The sequence below is a fragment of the Schistocerca cancellata genome, chromosome 7, assembly GCF_023864275.1.
Source record: "Schistocerca cancellata isolate TAMUIC-IGC-003103 chromosome 7, iqSchCanc2.1, whole genome shotgun sequence".
NCBI lineage: Eukaryota > Metazoa > Arthropoda > Insecta > Orthoptera > Acrididae > Schistocerca > Schistocerca cancellata.
In genome coordinates, this window is record NC_064632.1 from 330902825 (window position 1) to 330923715 (window position 20891).

Consider the following 20891-nt stretch of genomic DNA (forward strand, 5'->3'; position numbering starts at 1 on the left):
TTATACCCGTTACCCGCTGCAGAATGTCTGAGAAGAAACGTGAAGCACCAGAAGGGGAGCAGGAAAACCAATAAATTTTCTTGGGTTGAGAGGGTACGTGATGTTATTTCAGTGATTGCAAAATCGAGTCAGATTGACGTATCAGCACACTTATCAGTATGACGTTGCAACCCCTCTGGCCTATATTCATGCACTAATTCGGCTGGAAAAGGTACTTCTGCCAGCTGATCCAAGACTTTGATGACTGGTCCTTGATGGATCCTGACACTGGGACGAAGTTGGTGTCCGAGTTGGTTTCAATGTGTTCCACTGGGTACAGATTTGGTGTTCTTGCTATGGGAATACTTCAATAACATGTAGACATTTCATTCATTCATGTCCTGTGTGGACAAGCATTGTCATGTTGGAAAATGGCACCACGATAATATCACTTGAGAGGTAGCACATGTAGGATGTTCATAACACACCGTTGTGTTTCTAACATTCTGCTTGGTGTCTGTTTTTTCTAAGTCGTGTCTCCCTACCACTTTCACGCAACGACGCTCTGAGCATGTTTTTTAGGGAATTGACTAATTTGAACCTGGGACCTGTTGCTGGTAAGGAGACGCCAGACCACACATGACATGTAGAGTTTAGAAGAGTTCAGTGAGACTAGCGATGATATAACCAAATACTTAATGATTTCAGCGTCAGCTCCACTGCACTCCCTGTAAAAGAATCTTAATACTAACTAAATTTAGTGGAAGGGGTTCAAGGCTTTCCTATTTTTAGTTAGCTAGAATCTTAATACTAACTAAATTTAGTGGAAGGGGTTCAAGGCTTTCCTATTTTTAGTTAGCTGGTAAAATAACGTTGATAAAGCAGTTAAGTTTACCATTGGAAATTTTATTCTACTCACAAAACATTGTTTATAAATTGCACTATTGATAAAAGGAAATATTTTGATACAGGACGATAAAAACCAACTGCGTTCAACAAAAGTGTGAACGAATATTCCCTGAGTGGGTTTCCAAGTCCTACAATGGATCGAAGGATGACCTATGGCATATCACATATATTATCTAGGTTTAAATTAAGTTTCACAAAAGAGAAAACTATCAAAATGGTCTACAGTGACCCTCAATTACCTTTAATTACTTATCTAACTTGTCGTAAATTACAGTGGCTGATGTGGCTTCTCAATAATTATATAACAGAAAAATCATCGCGTTTCAGATTTTAACTTACGTAGCAAATGTGAATACCATGAGCTTTAATTGACGATCGACACTAGTATTACGCAAAAACGGGGTGTAACAGATGAGACTTCTGCAGGTCTGAGTGAAGCTTTATGCGCTGTTATGCGGCATCGCGTGCGTTCATTCCCTTGTCGTTGGTTAGGCAGTGTCAGGGAGCGTCGGGCGGCGCAGCTCCATACAGCTCGCCGTCTCGAAAGCAACTCTCTCCTAACTTCTCCTTACTACAATTTACCGAAGTTGGTTTTAAAAAAAAAACTATCTGGCTGTGTTTTCATCTGACCAATCAGGGTCTCAATGTTAACTTTAAGCTCCGCCTACAAAAATTCTGTCTATCCAATGAGAAACGTCATACTTTTCGTGGCGGGGCAATGTTTTTAACGTTTGCAATATAACAGAGACGCGAAAAAGTCTCACGCTAAAACTTGCAGCTGGTGTGGCCCTTTTAGTGTTATCGTAAGATCTATACTGTTCTTCTGGAGGGTTGTATCTTTTAACATGGGCTGGCGGGTGGTCCTGGCGGTTGGCTGGTGACGTGGGTGTGCGTCCCTTATCGTAGGGCCTTCCAGCTTAACACTGTTCTGCTCTCGGCTTCTGTTCTCGTTTCTCCCCTCGGAACTGCGCCTGTCTCACGGTGGGAAGGAATGACTTGCATTTAGGCATTCTTGTGTTAGTCTGTGGTATTCCATTTGCTCACTCGTTACTCGTATTACTTTGGTTAATTTAATGTCACGATTTATTCGGAGCTATGTGACATACTGCTGGATTTGCTTATCATGTCAGGGTTTTCATAGAAGGTGTTGAATTTGCCTGACACCTTACATGTTGTGAAAATTCCCTCAACCATTATCAGCCGTAGCCTGAAGTCATATACGGCGGCTCCTTTCACCATGACGCCAAAGCATTGGAAGAATGGAACCTCTTTCGCCTGAATGCCTAAATACTCGTGATTCATTGCTGAACACAGTGCGACGCTGTTCATCAGCAGTCCATGCTTCCCGTTCATGGCAACACTCTGAAAGCGGCCATTTGTGTTGTCGTGTTAACGACAGCCTGCGTGTGGGACGGTTATTCTCTAGCTAGTGCTGGTCTTCGGTCAATAGTGTGGTATGGCACGAAATGTTGCAAGGAGTCCCATACTTTGTCGAGGATGAAAGGCGCGGATGTAAAGGGGTTCTGATGTGCTTCGTGCATAATACCGCGATCCTTCATTTTGTTGCTCGACGTGATTCGCCGAAAAATTGAAGAAACCTGAGCTCACGTTCTCATGCAGCGCAACAAAGAGCCATTGTCACATCCGAATGCCCCACATATCTGGATATTGCTCGACTCGACCAGCCTGCCAGCTACCCACAATGACGCCTCTCTATCTACGTGAGGTGTTAATAGTGCTGTTCCACACTAGTACGCGGTATTACTGTGTCCTTCATAGTGACCACTGAAAATCCGATGCAGTCCATGGCGCGTATTTATCCTACCAGGCTTGGTAACAATAAAAACACGAATATCACCAATTAACTCTGGTGTCCGTTGAATATGACACAGAGAATTGCAGCACTAATCATTTGCATATTCGTCGATGTGATTAATCACGAAATGAATAACGGGAACATGCCGGCAAGATCTTTAGCTTTTCTTCCTTTCGTGTGCAAAATGTGTAAGTAGGCTGTTTAGCTTTTTATGTTGGTAACGCCACGTAGTGCTCTGTATGAAAATCGCTGACTGCGCTGTGTGCAGTATGTGGCTGGTTGGCCTCATTGTTGGTATATACGCTTGTGCAGTGTTGGGCAGTTGGAGGTGAACAGCGCCTAGAGTCAGGCAGTTGAAGGTGAGCCGCCAGCAGTGGTGAATGTGGGAAGAGAGATGCCAGATTTTTGAGCGAACGATCTGGATGTGTGTCCGCCAGAAAGAGTACATTTGTTTAATTGGATGTCACAAAATTGTATATATAAAATACATTGTTTGTTCTCTATCAAAATCTTCCATTTGCTAACTATGCCTATCAGTAGTTAGTACCTTCAGTAGTTAGGAACTTTTATTTAGCTGCCGGCCGGAGTGGCCGTCCGGTTCTAGGCGCTACAGTCTGGAGCCGAGCGACCACTACGGTAGCAGGTTCGAATCCTGCCTCAGGCATGGATGTGTGTGATGTCCTTAGGTTAGTTAGGTTTAATTAGTTCTAAGTTCTAGGCGACTGATAACCTCAGAAGTTAAGTCGCATAGTGCTCAGAGCCATTTTTTATTTAGGCGGCAATATTGGCGGTCGCTGTATTGCAGTAGTTCGATTATGATGATGATGTTTGGTTTGTGGGGCGCTCAACTGTGCGGTTATCAGCGCTCGTACAAATTCACAACCTTTGCTCAGTCGAAACTCGCCACTTTCATGAATGATGATGAAATGATGAGGACAACACAAACACCCAGTCATCTAGACGCAGGTGAAAATCCCTGACCCCGCCGGGAATCGAACCCGGGACCTTGTGGCTCGGGAATCGAGAACTCGAACGCGAGACCACGAGCTGCGGACCAGTAGTTCGAGTAACGAAGATTTCTGTGAGGTAAGTGATTCATGAAAGGTACAGGTTATTGTTAGGGCCATTCTTTTGTAGAGATTATTGAACGTCAGATTGCGTTGCGCTAAAAAATATTGTGTGTCAGTTTAGTTCAAATGGTTCAAATGGTTCTGAGCACTATGAGACTTAATCTGAGGTCATCAGTGCCCTATAACTTAGAACTACTTAAACCTAACTAAGCTAAGGACATCAGACACATCCATGCCCGAAGCAGTATTCGAACCTGCGACCGTAGCGGTCGCGCGTTTCCAGACTGTAGCGCCCAGAACCGCTCGGCCACTCCGGCGGCCTCAGTTTAGTGATGATCAGAATAAGTAAAGTGAGAACTGTCTGATTACGTTCAGTTTCGCTCAGCTGTTTGAAAATCAAATAACGTAGGAGTTTACCATCACAGTCATTCATAATTTTCAAAGGGGAAGTTTCACGTGTCGTTTAAAGTAGCAAGAATCCTCTGTAAGTTTCAGGCGAAAGTTGTTTTCCGTCCACCATCTGAGATTGTAGAGCTTTTATGATCAGTGAAGGACGACTTGTTATTGCGGAATGCCAGAATTTACGAAATATCTTGTAGTATTGTATGGCTTACAAAGGTCAGACCACATGCTCTGTGAAAAAAGGCCGCACTGTTCATCAACGTTGCACTCGCCTTTGCAACCAAGGAAGTCCGCTATTGCCAAAGACAGCTCTTAAATTGAACATTCGGTGGAGTATGGAGAAATATGCTTATGACCACAGCAGCATCTTTTTGGATCTCCGTTGATAAAGAATCTATGGAAAAACGCCTGGCGGAAAGATTGACGAACCGTGACACTGGCAACCAGTTGGACAATGCAAGGGACCCCATCGTCTCCACGATTTGTTCTGATCGAAGACGACAGAGTGTGCCAGCGGTCGTGGAGAACTGTAATCCAAAAAACAGCTGAGCTCCACGATCGAGCGAGTTGGCGCAGTCCTTAGTACACTGCTCTCCCACGCGAGAGGGCGAGGTTCAAATCTGCGTCCGGGAATCCAGATTTAGGTTCCCCGACATTTCCCTAAATTGCTCCAGGCAAGTGCAGGGATGGTTCCTCTAAAGAGGAACGGCCGATTTCCTTTCCCATCCCTAAAACATTTCGAGCTTGTGCTCCCTCTCTAATGACCCCCATTTCGACGGATCGTTAAACTCAAATCTTCCTTCCTTCCTTAATGCTGCTTAATCGAACGTACATCTGTTCCTTACAAAACAAATGTTCAAATGTGTGTTAAATCTCCTAACGTCATCAATTATCCTAAGGAAAACACACACACACCCATGCCCGAGGGAGGACTCGAACCTCCGCTGGGACCAGAGGTAGAGTCCATGACTGAAGCGCTTCAGACCGCTCGGCTAATCCCGCGTGGCTGTTATTTAGAGTTGTGCAAGTGATTTGGCTCTGACGTCCCTTATACGCCAAGTAAAAAGTCAGTCCCAGAACTTTTTGAACAGACAGTGTAATCCGCCACCCATTCTATTTATTAATTTTAGTTGATTATTACTTGCTGTAATCTGGCTGTTGGGAAAATTGAGCATGGGACAGTCATAAGCAACCAATGTTCGATGACGCACTTACTTCCAAGATACATGCACCGATAATAAGGTCCTCACCGCGAGACTACGACACATACCCTGTCCCTTGTGCCACAGTGTTCTATAACTCATTCCTTTACAAAATATTCCAATAGTAATGAAGAGGTTATAATATGTGAACATTTTCATATGGCACAGTTAATTTATTACGCTTTAAATTCAAGTGTCACGTCCCTACTTGTTCCGAGTGCACTGACATTACAATTACTGTCACTCACCTGTCGCGAGCTTGTATGAGTTTACCATTGCCGATTTTTTACTGTGCGATCGCCACGATACATGATACACGATACGAAGTTAATCCTGGGATTCAAAATTCTCACTTTGTTCTCACACATATGCGTCTACTTGCTTGATGGGTCTGGCGCGACTTTGTACAATCTTTCCTAAAAACACTTCACTTTTATACGCGATCGCGGGAATCGCAAGCACCAGGGATCTGCCTTGCAGCGGTTTGAGTGACTCTCTCCTTCGCAACAGACCATCTCCAGGCACCGTTCTAGAACAATGGGGCATCCCCGTCGGTGATGTAGCTGCGCTGAGGGAAAGGCCGTCGGCACATGAGACGAGTTAGCTAACGCTGACGTGACGCTCTGCGAGTTTTGTGACGTCACTGCCTTCCAGTTCAAGTGGAGAAGCCATTTCGTCACGTGAAACACGAAGTAAGTTCTGCGATATTTCGGCGACATGTCATGCAAAGTAGAACAAGCAGGAAACGAGAACGCTCCCTACGTAACAAGCAGAAAACTTGATGCCCGCAGAAAGCAAGACGCCATATTGTACTTGTCTTGTTCAGTTGGAGCTCATATTCGGTGGCTTCTGTGTCACACGTTAACATCCCCTGTTTCTAAGCACCAGCGCACTAAATGTCTCGAGAACGAATCGCTATTGGTACGACTTGTAACGAGACTACGGGAAATGTGATTAAAAAACTATCGTATTTAGTTATTATCACGTTATAACTCGCGTGTTACCAGAGTAAGCAGTTTTAAGGCAACGGCCGATTAAAGGTTTATGAAAAATGAGTCGTTCTTCTTATGGTTTCTTATGATTCTTATAAATAAATGTAAGTTGATAACAAAACGTCGGTTAAAGCCTATAGAAGACTATAAGTAAACTCCAGAGTCTCTTCTGACAGAGCCTATATTGTAGTGCAGAGATTAGATCGGTATAGGTTCAGGTTATATTACATCTAATTTTTTCTTTTTCATCTTACGTTTTCGAAAAGGTTGTTGGAATTTCTTACTGAATTAATGGAAATCATTTGTGCAATACTTAACATTATGTAAATAATAGACCTGCCTTGCTGGCCGAGCGGTTCTAGGCGCTTAAGTCCGGAACCACGCGGTTCTACGGTCGCAGGTTCGAATCCTACCTCGGGCATGGATGTGTGTGACGTCCTTAGGTTGGTTAGGTTTCAGTAGTTCTAGTTTCTAGGGGACTGATGACCTCAGAAGTTAAGTCCCACAGTGCTCAGAGCCATTTGAATTTTTGTTGAGTTCAAATGGCTCTGAGCACTATTGGACTTAACTTCGGAGGTCATCAGTCCCCTAGAACGTACAACTACTTAGACCTAACTAACCTAAGGACATCACACACATCCATGCCCGAGGCAGGATTCGAACCTGCGACCATAGCGGACGCGTGGTTCCAGACTGTAGCGCCTAGAACCGCTCGGCCGCTCCGGCCGGCCTTTTGTTAAGTCCCATAGTGCTTAGAGCCATTTGAACCACTTGTAAATATTAGTGCGTTCTCTCTCAGCAGTCAGTTTGTTAGATTTGGTGAATTTTTATAAGCTGAAGTCCCCAGTGATCAGGACATGTATCTTTCGTTTTCGTCTTGTTACATGTTCACGATTACTGAAGCTTTTATTTGTGTATACTACACACAGAACAACACGACTAGCATATGGACAAGGGAGGAGACGTGCGTTTTTATAGAGCTAACGTAGGAATTTTGCGGGCGTCCATTTCCGTGAACAAACTGTATTGTTTGAGAGCTGACAGCTCGCCAAGAGAGCGCTGGCAGTGCCAAATCACGTTAGCAAGCTCGTCCCGTGTGCCGGCGGCGTTGTGTCTCGTGACGTTGGACATCCCGTCTGCGTGCACGTCAACGTTAGTGCCTCCTCCCATGTACCGACAGCTTAAGAGTAGACTCGATCCTTTAAGTATTGGATCTGTGCCCTTGCTGCGATGTATATAAGACAGGGACGCATCGTCGTTGTGGGCGCGCAATGAGCTGTTATAGATCTGGATGGATGCCAATATTTTGGGTTTCTCTTTGAGTCTATGCCATTACGCTTCATTGTGGTCCTCAGGGCAAAGGCTGTGTTAGGTGCCTCTTGGTAAGTGTGCATTTCAAATGCCCTCGAATGTAATAAAAAATGGCTCTGAGCACTGTGGGACTTAACATCTATGGTCATCAGTCCCCTAGAACTTAGAACTACTTAAACCTAACTAACCTAAGGACATCACACAACACACAGCCATCACGAGGCAGAGAAAATCCCTGACCCCGCCGGGAATCGAACCCGGGAACCCAGGCGCGGGAAGCGAGAACGCTCGAGTGTAATACGTTGCGTTCGTACTAGTTGGTGGATCACAATTAACAATAAGTTGTAAACTGCTCGTTGTCTCACCATTTATTTACTAGTTTATTGAACGGAATGTGAGTCGAAGTAAGATGACAGAATGTGTGCGCGATGAGTGAAAGGGCATCGTCTGTCACAGGGGGCGCTGGCGGGAGGGTTGGGTGGTGCCGGACTCATGTCGTGGCTGATCCTGGGCGCCCAGGCGTACCAGGCAAGCGGGGACATCCGCTTCGCCACCAAACCCTTCTCCACCGAGGGCTGCCTCTACGAGTTCGACCGGGTCAACAACGGCTCCGTCGCCGTGCCTGCGGATTACCGCAGCAGGTGAGAACATGTCTCCTAACCACTGCGTTTAGAGACTCTTAATCACTTCCCTACCATTGGAACGTGCGTCTCATAGAGCCACAGGGAATTTCGTGCATGTTGTTGCTACGTATCAATTTCTCACTGGCAAAGGAAGGCCGGTTAATGGTTAGACCGCGCCTCTAGATTGTGCTGTCTTCGCGTTTGTTAACTCTCTGCTCCGTGTTCTCGAGTCGAATTACACTACTGGTCATTAAAATTGCTACACCACGAAGATAACGTGCTACAGACGCGAAATTTAACCGACAGGAAGAAGATGCTGTGATATGCAAATGATTAGCTTTTCAGAGCATTCACACAAGGTTGAGCCGGTGGCGACACTTACAACGTGCTGACATGAGGAAAGTTTCCAACCGCTTTCTCATACACAAATAGCAGTTGACCGGCGTTGCCTGGTGAAATGTTGTTGTGATGCCTCGTGTAAGGAGGAGAAATGCGTACCATCACGTTTCCGACTTTGATAAAAGTCGGATTGTAGCCTATCGCGATTGCGGTTTATCGTATTGCGACCTTGCTGCTCGCGTTGGGCGAGATCAGATGACTGTTAGATGAATATGGAATCGGTGGGTTCAGGAGGGTAATACGGAACGCCGTGCTGGATCTCAACAGCCTCGTATCACTAGCAGTCGAGATGACAGGCATCTTATCCGCATGGCTGTAACGGATCGTGCAGCCACGTCTCGATCCCTGAGTCAACAGATCGGGACGTTTGCAAGACACCAACCATCTGCACGAACAGTTCGACGACGTTTGCAGCAGCATGGACTATCAGCAAGGAGACCATGGCTGCGGTTACCCTTGACGCTGCATCACAGGCAGGAGCGATGGTGTATTCAACGACGAACCTGGGTGCACGAATGGCAAAATGTCATTTTTTCGGATGAATCGAGGTTCTGTTTACAGCGTCATGATGGTCGCAGCCTTGTTTGGCGACATCGCGGTGAACGCACATTGGAAGCGTGTATTCGTCATCGCCATACTGGCGTACCACCCTGCGTGATGGTATGGGTGCCATTGGTTACACGTCTCGTTCACCTCTTGTTCGCATTGACGGCACTTTGAACAGTGGACGTTACATTTCAGATGTGTTACGACCCGTGGCTCTACCCTTCATTCGATCCCTGCGAAACCCTACATTTCAGCAGGATAATGCACGACCGCATGTTGCAGGTCCTGTACGGGCCTTTCTGGATACAGAAAATGGCCAGCACATTCTCCAGATACCGCACCAATTGGAAACGTCTGGTCAATGGTGGCCGAGCAACTGGCTCGTCACAATACTCCAGTCACTACTCTTGATGAACTGTGGTATCGTGTTCAAGGTGCATGGGTAGCTGTACCTTACACGCCATCCAAGCTCTGTTTGACTCAATCCCCAGGCGTATCAACGCCGCTATTACGGCCAGAGGTGGTTGTTCTGGGTACTGATTTCTCAGGATCTATGCACCCAAATTGCGTGAAAATGTAATTACGTGTCAGTTCTAGTATAATATATTTGTCCAATGAAGACCCGTTTATCTTCTGCATTTCTTCTTGGTGTAGCAAATTTAATGGCCAGTAGTGTATTTTGCACCTGCGGATAGGCAGCCAAATCAACAAATCTGAAATTGCGCCTTTCCAAATAAATTGTGTCAGTTAGAGTTGAGCTCTACCAAAATTTCAGTTCGGTGGTTTTGGCACTCTACACAAATAACGTAGTAAATGGTATGATTACCGGTAGTAATGATAGCATTGATAGAGGAAACATAAATGTATATGTAAGGGAGAAACTGGGAGCCGACGACTTCCCTTTCTTTTTTTGTTTGTTTGCACGTAATTACAATCGTACATCATTTAGTGTCAATTCATTGTGTATTTTCTATCCTTGCAGAAAAGAAACTGAATTTTATAAGTAATGAAAATCAGTCAATGAGGCAATATGTGTGTGTGTGTGTGTGTGTGTGTGTGTGTGTATGTGTGTGAGCATGTAAACTCTGTACTTGCATCAAAAGTGCAGAGTTTACATGCACACATACACACACACACACACACACACACATATATATATATATATATATATATATATATATATATATATATATATATATATATATACCTTTCACATTTATCAATAATAACAGGAAACTCTTGACACTGATCATAGAGTTCCTGTTATTTATAAACAACAGAAACATGTTTTACATAATTTTGACGAAGTATTGAAGCAGTGTTTGTATATTTTTGTTTCATGGTGTCTTTTTATTTTACATTTTTGCTGAGGGAACAGCATTTTCAAGTCCTATATAGTATGTGTGTGTTGTTTTATTTATTTTTAATATAGCATCCTCTGTTTCACGTTAAAAACTAACAGATTTCGAATAAACTCTGAATTAAACATTTACAGTTCTATTTTGCTACAAATACTAGTTACATTTAAGTAACAAGCAGGAAGATAACTATGTAGAACGAGAATGTTCCTTTGGTTATCTGGCCCTTTATGTATCCGCACTCAGGTTCTAGATGGTCACTGTTTCTGGCTTTTAGGGATATCTAGTAAGACACTGATCGCATATATAAAGAAAGCGATCGTTATGAGATAATGCCTGACAGATATGCAACACACATAACGTACAGGTAACGTGTATGACCTTATCTGACCTAAGCTATTAGTAAAGCTACCGTAGTCTACACATTCTTATGGCAGTCTACAGTAGCCTGTGGTAGTGTTACATCCCTAGCGTCATTGCCTGATTAGGTTAGGCTTTACCGTGACTGTTATTGACATTGAATGAAACAACAAGTTTACTGTTACCAGTCACCGTTTTATTTATTTCCACGACACGTTTCAAAGATTTAAACCCCCATCATCGAGTTGATTTATATTAGTTAGTATGACATTTGTGTGTGTGTTGTGTTACGATTTTTTGGCGGAACTTATGGCACTGTCTAGTGGAGAAACAATACATTATTTCAGAACATGGTTTTGTGTTTCTTCTGGCAAAAAATTAAACTGATATCTAACGGTAAACATGAAATAAGTAAAATAGAGTACCTCAAGTGGTCACAGGTTCCTTTCGCTGTCGTAACACATCACGTGTATATTGTCATATTTGTAAACAAATATGGCGTTTGGAATCTGCTGGGTGCAAGGTTCGTATAGCAGAAGAGAAAACATAATCACAAAGTATAAGGAATATACATCGTAACAACATTATTACAGAATAATTATTTAAAGGGTTTGGAGGTGTTTGTTTTGAGGTGTCGAATACATGTGTGTGTACTCCAGGTGGCATATTAACCCGATTTTTGACAAGTTACAACAGCTTAAACTTCATACTCGTTTATACAATCAGGTGAAATCGTAAAATGGCTTAAACTTCAAACTTGTTAATATCAATCGGGTGAAATGTTACAGACTTTAAGTACAATAATCATATTGGCTACCAGCTACTGCTTCCCAATACATTTATTCTTTAATGAAATTTTTCACTAAAAATATATCACTTTCTCAAACCAACAGCTCAGTTCATGGAATCAATACCAGAAATAAGAATAATCGTCACAAAGATTTAAGGTCACTTAGTCTTGTACAAAGAGGTGTGCATTATTCAGGAACACACATTTTCAATAAATTGCCAGCAGCCAATGAAATTCAGTTTAAGAGAAGCCTAAAGGATTTATTGGTGGCCAACTCCTTCTACTCCATTATCAATTTGTCAGTAGAACCAGTTGATATATATATATATATATATATATATATATATATATATATATATATATATATATATATATAAGTACAATGTAACTTCTGCACTATTTCAGTGCAGTAACGTGTTCATTGTAAATAAGCGAGTGTGTGTGTGTGTGTGTGTGTGTTTGTGTAAGTACAATCTAACTTCTGCACCATTTTAGTGCAGTATTGTTTTCATTGTAAATATTATAGTAGTTGTATTACAAGTTTATTACATTATAAATAAATAAATAAACTATTTTTTTTAATTCAGTGCATTAATATTTGTAAAATGATCCTTTCATATAGTGTTCATTAAAAAAGGACGATCATTCCAGTTGGGACCTGTGGAACGGTACATTAGCTTATTTGTTTGAGTTGTAAATATTTGTCATGTGTTGTTGTTTTTCTGACATGTTCTACATCAAGGAGGACCTCCTCACTACGGATCAATTGGAATGAAAGTAAATCTAATCTAATCTAAAGTAAAATTATACATAATAATTATATTAAGTACTAAAAATCAAATTTTCGTTGCCTCTGAAAGCTGTTAGATATGCAACTTGTATCTGGAGTCTGGTGACCAAGTGATTGTATCAGCCAATTAGTAACGTCGATTGCTTGCGGTTGGGGGGAAGAGGCAGGGTCCTGACTGCGACACCCCCGACCTCCTCCCGGTTCCACATCTGATGTTGCCAGCCACGTGACACCCTCACGCCCTGTTGTCAGTCACTGATCCTGCTGCTTGGCCGCACAGTCACGGAGTCTGGTGCCTCGTGCCCACAGCTGGGTGTGGCCGGTGTTCGCTGTGTCGCACGTGTGGTACACGGCGCTGGGCTGGCTGCTGGCGCTCGCCGTGTCTCTGGCGGTGAGCGGCGCCACCGGGGGCTGGGGCAGCAGCCGCGCCCACTGGCCACAGCCGCGCCTCCTCAGCCCGCTGGTGCGTCGCTGGCTGCCAGCAGGGCCACCGCACCGCGACTACAAGGTGAGCGCAGAACGCCCCTCTAACCTCGCCATTTACTACGTTCCGGATCCTACTAAAGATTTTGTGTGCTGCTATCAAGTAGCAGTGCGGCTTTCCATTCTCTGCATAACCGTGGAGAGCACTTTAAGCCTGGTGCATACTGGAGCCAATGGAAGCAAACACATGCGAAAGAACCTCCATAGACAATTCGCCAGCTTTCACTGCCATTCACTTCCATCTGTGAACAAGCGTTTACACTCAAAAGAATGGAAGAGAACCGAAAGAACGAGCATAGCCTATGAACGCTGTGTTATTGTCCTTTTGGTGCTAATGAAACGTCCCCTTAGAAAAATTTATGAATGACTGTGCTGATTAAACCTCTTACGTTATTTGATTTTCAAACAGCTGAGCAAAACTGAACGTACTCAGACATTACTCTCTTTACTTATTCTGATCAACATTAAAATGACACACAATATTTTTAGCTCAACGCAATCTGACTTTTAATAATCCCTACAAAAGAATGGCCCTGACTAACAATAACCTAAACCTTTCATGAATCACTTACCTAACAAAAATCTTCGTTACTCAAACTAATGCAATACAGCGAGCGCCACTACTGCCAGCTAAATAAACGATTCTAACTACTGAAGGCACTAACTACTGACAGGCACAGTTAACAAATGAGAGATTTTGATAAAGAACAAACCATGTATTTACCTTAATAGTGTTAAAAGTCATAATAAATAAATATATATATATATATATATATATATATATATATATATATATATATATATATCAATTCATGACATCCAGTCTTACAAATTTACTGTCTGTGATGGACACACGTCCAGATCATCCGCTCTCAAAACTCGGCCATCTCACTCCCCACATCGACCATTTCCCCACATCCACCACTGCTGGCGGCTCACCTCCAACTGCGCAACGCTACGCGCTGTTAGCATCCAACTGCCCAACACTACAATAGCGAATATTACAACAATGCTAACCAGTCATAGACTGCACACAGCACAGCCAGTGATTTTCATACAGAGCGCTACGTGACGTTACGAACATAAAAACCTAAACAGTCTACTTACACTAATAATCAGCACATATGATACAACAACATCAGGGTATTAACTAATATGTAGTAAACCTCTGTGGAACGGAGAGATACTTAAAAAGCATCGAAATCGTTCCTATATATACGAGAGGTAAATTTTTTGTACGAGGGTGAGTCAAATGAAAACCTTAAATTTGTAACAACAAATCGAAATTTCGCGCCGTTATCCTGTAAGTTGGTAAGAGTGCTACAAACAGCGTGCAGAATGGCCTGTAGGTGGCAGCATAGTGCAGATGCACACATGCCATCGCAGTATCAGTATAAAGATGGCCGTCCCACTTGCGACTTGCACCATGGAATAACAGCGTTCTGTTATTCTGTTTTTGCGTAGTGAAGGTGTGAAACCTATTGAAATTTGTTGTGTTTCAGAAGAGCCAACACCGTGTTACTAGTAGAGGCCGAAATGCACGCGTTTTAGCTCACGCGGGCTGGCGTGAGGAGGGAAGGACTATACTGACGTGAGGTCTGGCACATGACAAGGAATTATAATTCAGAAAGCGGACGTAATTAGTTTGATACTTAACTTTAATTCATAAATGATGAACGTCGCTCTTGACGGTACATGATTCACAATATTATCTGTTCAGAAGACATATAGTAACTGAATATGGCGCCTTGCTAGGTCGTAGCAAATGACGTAGCTGAAGGCTATGCTAAACTGTCGTCTCGGCAAATGAGAGCGTAAGTAGTCAGTGAACCATCGCTAGCAAAGTCGGCTGTACAACTGGGGCGAGTGCTAGGGAGTCTAGACTAGACCTTCTGTGCGGCGGCGCTCGGTCTGCAATCACTGATAGTGGCGACACGCGGGTCCGACGTATACTAGCGGACCGCGGCCGATTTATAAGCTACCGCCTAGCAAGTGTGGTGTCTGGCGGTTGCACCACAAAATTCATCGACGAATGAAGGTTCAATACGGTGATGCATGTTTGTCACAGCAGCATGTCTACGAATGGAGTAGGAAGTTCGCAAATGACTTCAGTAAAAGATGCTTCTCGTCCAGGTCAGGCACAATGAGTTGTGACTACACAGAACATTGCTGCAGTTGAAGCAATAGTGAAGGAAACCCGACGAGTGACACTGAATGACATTGCAGCATGTTTACAGATTAGTCATGGGTCAGCACACCACATTGTGCGTGATGTGCTCCAGTTTCACAAAGTGTCTGCAAGATGGGTGTCACGGCAGCCGACTCCTGAAATGAGAGAACGATGTGTTATGCTTGTGAAGAACTTCTTCGGCGCTTTGAACGAGAAGGTGATGGCTTCCTTGCAAGAATAGTTACTGGGGACGAAACCTGGGTTCACTTCCACCAACCGGAAACGAAGAAAGCGAGCAAGGAATGGCGCCATTCCTCATCACCAAAACCAAAGAAGTTTCGAACAGAACCATCAGCAGGGAAGGTTGTGCTGACTCTCTTTTGGGGCGAAAAAGGCGTCATTTTGGAGCATTACATGTCTAGAAGGACCACTGTCACCAGTGCATCATACACGGATCTCCTAAAAAATCATCTGCAGCCTGCAATCAAATCAAAGCGACGTGGATTGCTGTGAGCAGGTGTCCTTTTGCAACATGACAATGCAAGGCGCCACACTGCCCTTACAACAGTTGTAACACAGACCTGCATTTTGAGTGTCTTCCTCATCCACCATTCTCACCAGACCTTGCTCCAAGTGATTTCCATATGTTTGGACCACTCAAAGACGCAATGGGAGGAAAGAAGTTCCGTTCTTATGAAGAGGTACGCTACATGGTGCATGAGTGGTTTGCACGGACTACCAAAAGAATTTTTTTCTAAAGGAATTTATGAACTTTGTAAGCGCTGGAGGACTTGCATTGAGCGCGGGGGAGACTATGCTCAAACGTGATACAGCTTTGTACCACTACTGCACAATAAATAATATTTAAAAAATATTTAAGATTTTCATTTGACTCACCATCGTACTTTCTTAGGTACTGACTTTTTGCTGTTACACGTGTACTTAATTTCTGTCTTTCTCTTGTCAGATTTTCAGCTTGGTTCTACAGGTATTTTTCTTTTCGAATGTTGTTGTTTTGTGAAGTGAAAAATCAAGCCTTCTTATGTTTATAGTAGCTGAGTGCCCAGTGCTGCACAGCTATATGTTTATTTCAATCTTCTATTAATCCCTCTCTTCCCCCCCCCCCGTCTCTGTCCCTCTCCTCCTGCCCCCTCTCTATCCACCCCCTCCTCCCCCTTGTCATTGTACACCACCTCCGCCCACCTCTCTCTGTCTGTCTCCTCCTCCCCCTGTTTGTGTCCACCTCTGTCTTTCCATCTCTGTCTTTCAATCTCCTCCTCCCACTCCTCACTGTCCACCACTTCCACCCATCTCTCACTGATGTGTTAATTCAATGCAGGATGGATGTGACTACAGTATTGCAACATACAGACTAATTTCACACATACGTTCTCTGCTGGATTGGATGAAGGATTATAAACTGAAATTAAAATGTGTTTGATTTCAGATTTTTTTATGAATGACTTCCAATACTTTGATACAAATTGATCCACTGTCTGACAGAATGACTTTAGGTCCTACTACATTTTTAAGCATTCTTTTTCAATTGCAGCAATAATCTCCATATTTTTAGCTTTTTTGACAGGATATAATTGGAGACAACATCAACCATAGCAAAAATGTAACAATAACCGTTTTTACATTCTGGTAAACTTGCATAAATATTCTCAGCAACTAAATACATAGGTTTCTCCAGTACTATATTTTGCATTTCACCTTGAGAAGTTCTGTTACATACCTTCAATCTTCGACACTTGTCACAAGTAGACAGTTCTTTCCTAACATTTTAGCCATATTACAGAAATAAATACTTTCTTGTAGCTCTTGTATAAATTTTTGAATAGCACAGTTTCCATAACTTTCAAGTATATACATAGTCTAGTTCCCAGCTACCCCTTCTGGCTAGCGTAACTTCTAGTTATCAGAATCCCCATCTGTTCTCCTGAAAAGTATTTCTTCATATACTTTGTAATATCTGTCCAATTTTTCACAACGCCTTTTGCCTAAACAATTCATTACAAACTTCCAGTTTGAATCATTGTTTTGTTTCCTTGTAATTTTGTTACACATTTCCCTAATAATTTTTTTCAGTATGTATACCCTTCATATATCTTATTTTTAACTCTTTTTTCCTAATTTTGATCAAAATTTTCATTACTCCCATCCAGTGGCATCCTTGACAAATCAGCTGCAACAACATTTTCTGAACATTTAGAATATTAAATTTCATAATCATATTGTTACAAATACATTCCTCATCTGGCAAGTCTATTCTGATAAAGTGTACATTCCTGTAGCTAGCTTAATGCATTGTGGTCTCAATATACAAATATTTTATGTGCCAACAAATAGGTTCTGAATTTAGTAAATGTGCAGTAAACAGCTATAATTATTTTTCTGTAACTGTGTAAGATTTCTAATGTTATAACAGCATTACACTTGTAAAACCAATTGTGCAACGTATGAGTCCTCATTAACTTTTTTCCTGAAATAGTTCTGCTCCCAAACTTTAGTCCCTGCTATCTGTGTGTAAACAAAATGGTAGGCTGGAAGCTGGTTTGTGTAACAAATTTTCATGATTCAGTTCTTTCTTAAAGTTTCCAAATGCCTCCTAACATTTTTGGGTCCAAACCCAAGAAATGTTCTTTTTAAGTAAATTGCTTAAACAGGATGCATTTAAACTTTTTCCACTCACAAATTTTCGATAAAATCCACAGAAACCATAAAATGGTTTCAATTGTTTTCTGATACATGGTGCTGGGAAATCTGAAGTTGCTTTAATTATATCTGAATGTTCTGAGTTTTAATTCAGGTTCATCAAATTCACATTTTTCAAGTCTAAAAGTCATTCTTCCTTGCCTAAGTTTTTCATATACCTGCTTCAGTAATTCAAAATAACCTTCCAAACTTTGTCCAGTTACCAAAACGTCATCTACATAAACAATAAGTTTCCCTACCCGATCTGGACCAAGTACAGAATCTAATGCTCTTATAAATTCAGCTACACATGAGTTCCAATCAATAGGTACTACACAGATTGGTAACGTCTACCATTGTAAAGAAAGCCAGTATTCTTAAGAGATTCAGGATCTAAAAGTACCTGATGAAATCCAGAAGTTAAATCCAAACTAGACATAATCCGAATATTTTTAAATTTGTCTAAAAGTTCATCATTGTTTTCAGAGTGATCTGGTCCTCAGAACAATACTGGTTGAGATAACTAGAAACCAGTACCCATCTAACGCCTTCAACCCCTTTTGAAACAATGACTAATGGGTTATTATATGGGGTAACACTTGTCTCAGTGATGTGTTAAGCAACTCTTTGTCAACTGGAACTCTCTTAGCTATGGGTACGCAATATGGCTTTATGAAAAATAACTGAGGTGGTTTTAGTTGTAAAGTACTCTGATATCCTCTCACTCTGCCTGGAATATGACGAAACGCATCACTATACTCCCACACCAAAGGTTCTAATGCATGTTTCTGGTTACCAGTTAACCCTTTTTCATCTGAAAGCTTAGTGTCTACGAGTCCTTTAAATTCTCCTTCATCTGTGTCTAATTCTGGCATATCTTTATCTACAAATCCACTGTCTTTTAACAGTTGTATACGATTCATTTTCATAAGATACAGTTGACTTCATAAAATTAGTACACATAAAATCTCCATCAGGTACATTGATAATCAATACAATAATCTGCATTCACACCAGCTATCCTTGACATGTCGAGAGTAAGATCCTCACTGAGAACTTGAATTATTAAGCATCCATGTGTAAGAGGTACTTCCTCGATTGTGAAAGTTATTAAACCCTATCTTTAACCTCTTTACTATGTTTCTCAGTTGCACCTTTAATCTATACTTCAATTAAAGGTACTTATACATAGAACTTATTATGTTTTAATTTTTATTTAAGGATCCAGACACTGCTGATGTTTGGCTACCTTCCCATGATCCTAACTTTAAGGAATGGACAACAAACAATACTTTAATGAGTCTTAACATCCTCACATCACATGTCATCTTCTATCCCTTCAAAACTAAAGCCTCCAAATCACTTACCATTTTGACTACCTTGGCACACTTCCATTAAATTAATACAGACATTATCACTGTCACTGAAAATTTCATCAATTCGAGTAGACATACTTGTTTCATATAGAACAGCACTTATCTTTTAGTTGTCTTACAATAAAATATTTAATTGTATGCCACTAGTCAGAAATAAAGTTGAACACAGATTTTTAATCATCTTTCTAAATCTTTCATCTTTCTCAATAGCATCATTATTTAACCATACATTATATAAGAAAGATTCATTTTCATTCATATTATTAAGGAGCCTACTTTCTCTGTCATAACTGGTAACTGAATTAGTATAATCATCTATATATGACTCCTTATCATTTATTAAATCAAGAGTTTCATTATCTGTGTTATTTTCATCAGAGTCCTTGGGTACCTATACAGCATCATTGACACTACTACACATTTCCTCACTAACAGTTTACCTCCAATTCTTCTTTAAAACAAACAAAATACTATTCTTCTTCATTACTATACTCACCATCACTTACTTTCAGTTCATTATATTTACTGTCATCAATATTACCACAAAAATCATCAATATCACAGCATGTATTACCAACATCATTCTCTACTTCATTACTGTTTAAATATCCAGTTTCACTTAATTTGTCAATTAATGCAGTATTCAATTTTTTTCTTACCTTATTCTTCCACTAGGTTCTGAATTCCAAAAGTATCACAAAAATCAGTTACTTCAACATTTCACAAATAACAAGTCACTACCACATGATAGAATTCTTATAAATTAATTTCTTCTGTATCCACTTTCCCAGTTTCTCTGTGATCGCCTACCTTACTTACATGTTTAGCCTTACCTGGTTAACATCGTTCTTTCTCAAGAGATATAATGTTACCAAGACATCCTTAAAATAGCTACTGACCACTTCACTAGAGCATTTTTCTTGTGTGTCAGTATTAATGCCATTTATGGTCCATTTGTTATTTGTTACATAAGTCCCTAACTTGCAGCCTGGCAGTGGGGCCAATGTTAGTTTTCTGTTTTCTGAATTAATACCCCATCCTGTTTCATTGCGTTGTTGTTATTGTTTCTATTCCAATTTCTGTTCCAACTACTACCATGTTGCTCTCCAGGATGAAAATTATTGCCATCTGCTCTATTATGTTCCTTCTGCTGGTAATTGTTAACATTGTGGTTACTATGTTCCCTCCTGTTGTGACTATTACTGTGCCAATTTTGAACACTGCCCCTTTCGAAATTTGTGTGCTTGTTATGGTTGTTTTTCCCTGTTTTTTTTTCAAATTTACCCACATATTTCAAATACCAGTCTATCATGTTTGGCCCATAGACTAGGTCCCGCTGCACCTCAGCTGGTAACTTCCTTTTTAATGCATCAAAAGATTTGCTCAAATGAGATAATTTTGTATGCTGATTTTTGCAAAATTGTTTCTTCCTAAAATTCCCATCTCTGTAATTTGGTCCATTGAGAAATTCACTTTTTATACTAGTTTGTTCAGTCTCTGATCAAAACCTAAATATAAATCCTTTTCAAAATATGTGTAGGTTGTATCATCATTCGAACACTGAATAGTGCAACTTAATGCTTCACTTTCTAGAAATTTCTTAATGAACTTAATTTTC

The 20891-nt window shown here is 41.4% G+C and overlaps 1 protein-coding gene across 3 annotated transcripts in view; it reads left to right on the forward strand.

Annotated features, from left to right (window-relative positions):
- LOC126092163 (sodium-coupled monocarboxylate transporter 1-like) overlaps window positions 1–20891 on the forward strand; it is a 212968-nt gene that overhangs the window by 177120 nt on the left and 14957 nt on the right. For all 3 annotated transcript variants that reach the window (XM_049907634.1, XM_049907636.1, XM_049907637.1), the window contains 2 exons: window positions 8138–8322; window positions 12857–13055. In XM_049907634.1, the coding sequence (XP_049763591.1) occupies window positions 8138–8322; window positions 12857–13055 (384 nt within the window). The remainder of the gene's footprint in view (window positions 1–8137; window positions 8323–12856; window positions 13056–20891) is intronic.